The sequence below is a fragment of the Schistocerca cancellata genome, chromosome 3 (genome assembly GCF_023864275.1).
Source record: "Schistocerca cancellata isolate TAMUIC-IGC-003103 chromosome 3, iqSchCanc2.1, whole genome shotgun sequence".
NCBI lineage: Eukaryota > Metazoa > Arthropoda > Insecta > Orthoptera > Acrididae > Schistocerca > Schistocerca cancellata.
Window position 1 is genome coordinate 103,068,364 of NC_064628.1, and position 7,995 is coordinate 103,076,358.

Genomic DNA, 7,995 nt, shown 5'->3' on the forward strand with positions numbered 1-7,995 from the left:
CCAAAAAACATTTGACACACTGCCACACAAATAATTTTTGACAAAAGTGTGAGCACGTGGGTTATCAAACAAAATGCGTGACTGAGTTGTTGATTTCACGGAAGGTAGAACGCAGTGTGACATCTTGAATGGAGTTAGACAGACAAAAGCGAAAGTAACTTGATGTGTACCCCAGGGAAGTGTATTGTGACCTTTGCTTTTCATGCTGTATACTAATGAGCTGGTAAACAATGTCAGCAGTAAACTCAAAACAATTTGCAGGTGATGCAGTTATCTGTAATGAAGTGCTGTTTGAAAGAAGTTACACAATTATCCAGTCAGGTTTTGATAAAACATCAAAGATTAGCAAATTGCTTTAAAGGCTCAGAGATGTAAAATTGTGTAGTCACAAACCATAGAGAAGTAGTATTCTTTGACCAAAATATCAGTGAGCACACTCATAATAATACCTGGGTGTAAGAATTTCTGGGTGGAATGATCATATAGGACCAATAATAAATAAAGCAAGTGGCAGGAATCAGCACATTAAAAAGGGCACTGGAAAAATGTATACGATTTAAAAGGAAACTGTTTACAAAACCCTTGCAAATCCCATATTGCAGTATGTGTGGGAATCATACCAAATAGGACTAACAACAGATGTCGAACATATACAAAGAGGGCATAGTGGGTGATCGCAGAATTGTTTTAGTGATGAGACATCGTAACAGAAATGCTGAAGAACGTGAAATGGCGGACGTCTGAAGATAGTCGCCAGTTCTCTTTCGATAGTTTACTTACAAAGTTTGAAGAAACTTCACTGAGTGAAAAATTTGAGAATTTACTTTACCATGACATATCACTCAGGAAGGGACTCTGAAGACAAAGTAAGACTAACTACAGCGAGAACAGAGACGTGTAAGCAGTCATTCTTCTCAATGTGCAGTCATGACTTGAACAGGAAGAAACCCTAACATGTGTTACAATTGGAGGTACCCTTTCCCATGCACTTCACAGTGCTTTACAGAGTATGTGAGTACATGCAGATTCTGCAGGAGGACAGGGGAAGATGATCTGTAGTCGAGAAGTATTCGGGAAATATAGAGTTCTTTTTTTAAAAGAGTATATGTATTTCAAACACATACACTGATGACCCAGAACATAATGATCCCCTACCTAAAAGTTGGTAAGTCCACTTTTGGCATGGATAACAGTGGCATCATGTCATGGCATGGAAGCACTGAGACCTTGGTAGGTCGCTGGAGGAAGCTTGCAACACACCTGCACACACAAGTCACATATTTCCCACAAATTATGGGGAGGGGGGTGATGAGCTCTGACGCCATGTTCAATCACATCCCAGATATTTTCAATCGCGTTCAGGTCTGGCAAGTTGAGGGGCCAGCACATCAATTGGAACTTGCCACTGTTTTCCTTCAACCACTCCATTACACTCCTGGTCATGTGACACAGCGCATTATGTTGTTGAAAATGCCACTACCATAGGGAAACATGATCGTCATGAAGGAGTGTATGTGGTCTGCAGCCAGTGTATGATAGTTATTGGCCACCATGGTGCCTAGCACGAGCTACACTTGACCCATGGATGCCTATGTAAATATTTGCAGAGCATTATTGGAACAACTGCCAGCTTATCTGCATCCCACGGTTCGGGTGTCAAGGAGCTATTCCCCTGGAAGACGATGGATTCGAGCCGTCAATTCAGCATTATGAAGAAAGTTTACCAGTTTGGCCAGCCCATGACGTTCGACATCTGTATGAAGGACAGCTGCCCTACCCCAAGACATCTGGCAGTGGTTTCACCATGGCTTCATTATGTGTTGAGAGAACTCACCACAGCACCGCTGGAACATCTGAAAAGTCGTACAGTTTCCGACATGCTCGTGCCAAGCCTCCAAGCTATCACAAACTGACCTTGGGCAAACTCAGATAGATCGCGCACGTTCCCCATTCCACACACAGACAGCATGCTCACTGGTACTACATGCACCGGCTGTTTTACAACAATCCAGCGGCTTGGTGGAATTTCATTCAGATATTCACGCACATGGCGACTCTAGTGAGGGGCAGACATGTTGAAAAATGAAGTTGTCGTCGTTCAGCCTCGGAAACAACTAGCTTTGTAACGTAGCAAGATACTGATGACCGTCAACCGCGCTTCTGTCAAGGAAGAATTGGCTGTAAACAGATAAGAGAGATATGTCATAAAACACATTGATTTTGGTGAATCTCGTGCATATTCAGTGTGTGCATTTGGGTTCTGCAGGCCCCAAATTCGAATACTGTGTTTGCTTACTTTCTCACAAAGGTGGAAAGTCGCTTCAACACTGAACACAATGTGTTGTGCAAAAATGTTATCATTGTCAGTAGCACTCTGAAGCTTGGCAGCAAATTCCAGACACTTGTGTTTGTTGTCATGGCGTAGACCCTGTAACACCTGTAACTTGTACACCTTCATAACCAATGACGTCTCAAAACACGCCACATTCTTGTTGAAAGCAGTTATAACTCCTGAATGGCATGACGAGTTGATTTTATAAGACCACATTGGAAAGCAGTTTGAATTCGTACGACATTTTCGGGGGAAACACGACGGCCTGCCTGGACTCTTTCCTTTACATACACATCCTGTGTCCACAAAACGTCGATAGCACTGCGAACGCAACCTGTACTACACGAATATGTAATAAACAATGGGGGTTCCTATTTTAAAAAACGCAGTTGATATCCGTTTGACCTATGGCAGCTCCATCCAGTGGTCCAACCATAGCGCCATCTGGTTTCCCCCTTCAAGCTGGACGAGTTTCGGTCTTTGTAGTTTTTTCGTTTGATGCTTATTTCGTGAGATATTTGGCCCGATCACTATCAATGGACCACCCTGTATATATGAGAGGCTTTCACCCGTAGAGCTTTTGCAAACGATACGTCCCGTGTAAGCAGAAGCGAGAGTCTGCTCACTAGCACTATATGAGAGTGGGGCGAAACCAACAGTCGCCTTCCAAGAGTTTAGACTGCTACAGCTTCCCGCCTATCGACATCTATTGAATCCCTGCCCATAAAAATTATGCAGGAAGAAGAAGAAAACGAGTTGAGAGTGAGCTCTCTTTCAGGGCCATTAAGAAGATTTTTTAATTACTATAAGAAAAACGATCTGTAATTAACAGTAAATACTGTAGAAAGCGATGTACGCGTGTGAAAATGTTTTCAAAGGCCAACATAATCGATCTGCACGAATTTAATATCGTATACTACAATAATGTGACGGTACGTGACGTTAACATATTGAGCAATGGGATGTTAGAGCCATAATACAAGTGGGCGCAATTTTTAAAAATACTCTGTTATGTGGGTGTACGTATTCAATAAGAGTTGAATATAAATAAATAAATGAATAGAAATAAATAAATCTATAAATATAGTGTATGCATTTTGTGCCATTTGAGGGAATGGGGTGGATAATAGAAATATTAATCTTTATTTCTGTATTGTAATATATATAGGGGAAGGCGGGGCAAGACGGGGAGGTGGGGTCAGACGGGGAAGGGCTATAAGCTACAGTTAAGAGTGCTGCCATTTGTGGATAGCTACGTCAACATCGACCTCCCTCGTGGTCTCGCGGTAGCGTTCTCGCTTCCCGAGCACGGGGTCCCGGGTTCGATTCCCGTCGGGGTCAGGGATTTTTCCTGCCTCGAGATGACTGGGTGTTTTGTCGTCTTCATCATCATCATTCATCCCCATTACGGTCGGAGGAAGGCAACGGCAAACCACCTCCATTAGGACCTTGCCTAGTAAGGCGGTGCGGGTCTCCCGCATCGTTCCCCTACGCTCTGTAAAGAAGCATGGGACTTCTTTTCCATTTTCCATTACGTCAACATCATCAATACACAGGTCCCAGTGTGTCGACATTGCTGAACCTTAGTGTCGCGGCGGTTTCTGTGAGCTTTGCAAGGTACGTACAATGATTAAACTGATTTGCAATATTTTACACCTTTCGAGGTCCTAAAACATGTATTTCGTGAACATTTGTCCAGACTGTACATATAGCACTGAATAGTACGTCTTATTAACAGTAAACTGCTGTGTCTGTAGTCAATGTTCACTAAAAAGTGTTCATGTAGGCGTAACATAACCTGACAGCATGGTAGGAGGCAAGACGGGGTGGGGAAAGAAGGGGAGCTTCCCCATCTTGTCCCTACTATTTTTCCAACCATTACGTTCTTATCTTCTCATGTGTTTACCTCGCTACGGGTTTTGAACACGTACATTATACGTTGAATACAATAGTAAATAGAATGGTATTCGTTATTCCAACATTTCCTAATTAATAACAAAGTATGCCTTAGGCTATATGGTGAATAAAAATACACAAAATGTGCAAAGTCGGTATTCTTGCTATGCTTTAACGACTGACTATTGGATATATGCTATTTGGTTGGTTGGTTGTTTCGGGGAAGGAGACCAGACATCGAGGTCGTCGGTCTCATCGGATTAGGGAAGGACGGGGAAGGAAGTCGGTCGTGCCCTTTGAAAGGAGCCATCCCGGCATTTGCCTGGAGCGATTTAGGGAAATCACGGAAAACCTAAATCAGGATGGCCGGACGCGGGATTGAACCGTCGTCCTCCCGAATGCGAGTCCAGTGTCTAACCACTGCGCCACCTCGCTCGGTATATATATGGTATTTACTATATAATATAGATTACCAGGAATGATCTGACTCAATAGTACGTTCCACGTGTTTTATTTCAGATGGTTCGCAAGTATCTGCGACAAACATCTAGGCAAGATTGGTCATTGGAGTCAATGGAAGACGCTGTAAATGCTGTTATAGAAGGTCATATGGGTTCTTTCAGTGCTGCTCGACAGTTCAGCGTGCCACAGGCAACGACTGAACGACATGTGGCAAAGAAACGTGCTAATCCTGGCTATACAGTTGTGAAAAGGTTAGGACCAATCACTAGTGTGTTTACCTCTGAACAAGAGGCGGAACTGAAAGACTACTTAACACAGATGGAAGGACAGTATTTTGGCCTAACACTTAAAGAACTTTGTGAACTTGCTTCTCAGCTAGCTGAACGAAACAACATCAAACATCCATTTAATACTGCATACGAAAACCAGAGGCCACATCAATCGCACGAGCATTGGGGTTTAATCGAGTTGCTGTAGATCAGTTTTTCGATCTGTTAGAAAGTCAATTAGACACATTCAAGTTTACGGGAGACAGAATTTTCAATTGCGATGAGACTGGTTTAACAGTCATTCCAAAAGGTCGCACAAAGGTGGTTGCTTTGAAAGGGCGCAGACAGTTGGGAGCAGTTACTTCAGCAGAAAGAGGCCAGACTGTGACTGCAAAAATCGGTGTTTCAGCGTCGGGGCTCTACGTACCAGCTATGTTAATTTATCCTCGAAAACGAATGCAACAAGCGTTTGCGACTGGCCTGCCCCCTGGTGCTTGGGCAGAAGTCCAAGAAACTGGTTGGATGACGAAAGAACTATTTTTGACTTGGTTTAAGAAGTTTATTGTATTTACTGGAGCGTCGAAGGAAAGACCAATACTTCTCTTATTGGACGGCCACAAAACGCACACCAAGAATTTAGAACTGATAAATGTGGCCCGCGAAAATGGGGTTGTCTTGCTGTGTTTGCCACCACACTGCTCACACCGTCTTCAACCACTGCACGTGGCATTTATGAAACCTCTCAGTAAATTTTACGAAGATGAAGTAACATCGTGGCTTCGCACCCATCCTGGAGAAGTTGTTACGCTGCATCAGATCGCAAGTTTATTCGGCAAAGCCTTCATTCATTCAGCTACAATGTCCACAGCAGTGAATGGGTTTCGGAAAACTGGCATTTGGCCTGTAAACAGAAATGTATTTCAAGAAAGTGATTACCTTCCCTGTTCAACTACAGACATTCATCAAGCTCACACATCTGGAGTTACAGAAACGGAAGACCAAATACCAGAGATGTTATCAAGATGTAAAACACCTGAACAATTAACAACTGACGATCAACCCTCTGTTTCGTCTAACTTTCAGGTTACCAGCCCTGAAATGGTGTTAGATATTCCAAAGGTGGATAAAAAAAAACCAAAATGAAACCATCTAACAGGCGTGGAAAACCCGTTGTTTTAACCGAATCTCCTTATAAGAGTGAACTATCTGAAGAAATTAAACGAAAAGGAGTCCCCAAACGTGCTGCATGTAAACGAAAACTCTAAGACACTTAATAAACCTGGGATACCACCAAAAGGACATAATGACAACGAAAAAGTGACGAACGTCACTGACGTCTTAACCACCTCTTCATGCTCAAGGGATAATAAACTGAGTTCGAATGACAACGAGGGAGAGAGCGAAGAATGTTTATACTGCTATGACTTCTCTGAAGGAGGCTGGATACGGTGTATTAGCTGCGGACGCTGGGCCCACGACACTTGTGTAGGGATGGAAAGTGATGATGACGAGGCTGTCCACACTAGTGTACTATGTGAAAGTAAGAGGCCTAAATAAAACGTAATACCTGATCCTACAATTCGCAGAACCATGTTTCGAAACCTTATCGTCACATGATTTCGTTATTCTAGTCTTTATTTAAGCTTTAGAGAGGAATTCATGTTAGTTCCCCATCTTACCCCGCATATGAGGCAAGACGGGGAATTGGTAGTTTATGTTTCAAATCGAGATATTTCTAACTAAATGTAACAAGTTTGCAGGTTTCTTTGCATGCTATTGTAATTCAATGGCTAAGTAAACAAATGATAATCGAACCTACTTGAATTTGTTTATTTTTGTCCCTTTTGTAAGGGTTTAAAGTTAGCTTCACCATCTTGCCCCGCCTTCCCCTATATACTAAAAATTTTGTTTCATATGTGTATTTCTTGTGCACTTGACACGTTCCACATCATAACGGCTACCGTACCGTGGGACTGATCAATGGAACACGCAACCAACTAACTAACTAGCTAACTGTTGTGGTGCGAAAGGTAACTCATCTTACTACAGCGGCCGGCACGAAAGTAGAGTCCTCAAGATCACGGGCACTGCCAGCCGACAGCAGGGGCTGCGGGCCGTAATCGGCGGTAGGTCAGAGCAGCGGAAAGCTCAGTGTTACCGTGCTATACCGAGTGTTCACGTCTGATCTCAAGTGTCTTACTGTCTTTATAAAGGTGCTTTGACGTATGTTTGGTGGTAGACAACAGTGCAGGAGCAACGGCCTACTTGTACTACTCCTCTGGTCGGTGTGCGCAAAGGGCGGAAAGACATTCGTAAACAATCGAAAATTATCATATCGAGTGTACTGAAGTTTTTTACGAGGTGCATTCATGTTCTAAGGCCTCCGATTTTTCTTCTCCGGACTGGAAAGAGATAGAAACATGCGCATTGTTTTAAAATGAGATCGCGTTCATTGTCAATATGTCCCAGAGATGGCAGCACCGTACGGCAGATGGAATTTTACCGCCAGCGGCGAGAATGAGAACTGTTTTAAATACTTAAAATGGCGACGTTTTCCTTTTGAACAGTGTGCAATCATTCGTTTTCTGAATTTGCGTGGTGTGAAACCAATTGAAATTCATCGACAGTTGAAGGAGACATGTGGTGATAGAGTTATGGATGTGTCGAAAGTGTGTTCGTGGGTGCGACAGTTTAATGAAAGCAGAACATCGTGTGACAACAAACCGAAACAACCTCGGGCTCGCACAAGCCGGTCTGACGACATGATCGAGAAAGTGGAGAGAATTGTTTTGGGGGATCGTCGAATGACTGTTGAACAGATCGCCTCCAGAGTTGGCATTTCTGTGGGTTCTGTGCACACAATCCTGCATGACGACCTGAAAATGCGAAAAGTGTCATCCAGGTGGGTGCCACGAATGCTGACGGACGACCACAGGCTGCCCGTGTGGCATGTTGCCGAGCAATGTTGACGCGCAACGACAGTACGAATGGGACTTCCTTTCCGTCGGTTGTGACTATGGATGAGACGTGGATGCC

At 43.5% G+C, this 7,995-nt stretch overlaps 1 protein-coding gene across 1 annotated transcript; it reads left to right on the top strand.

Moving 5' to 3' along the window:
* The first annotated feature begins 4,747 nt into the window (after nt 1-4,747).
* On the top strand, nt 4,748-6,102 carry LOC126176141 (uncharacterized). Its single transcript, XM_049923280.1, has 2 exons — nt 4,748-5,147; nt 5,189-6,102. The coding sequence occupies exons 1-2, from the start codon at nt 4,748-4,750 to the stop codon at nt 6,100-6,102; spliced, it is 1,314 nt and encodes a 437-aa protein (XP_049779237.1).
* The last annotated feature ends 1,893 nt before the right edge of the window (nt 6,103-7,995 follow it).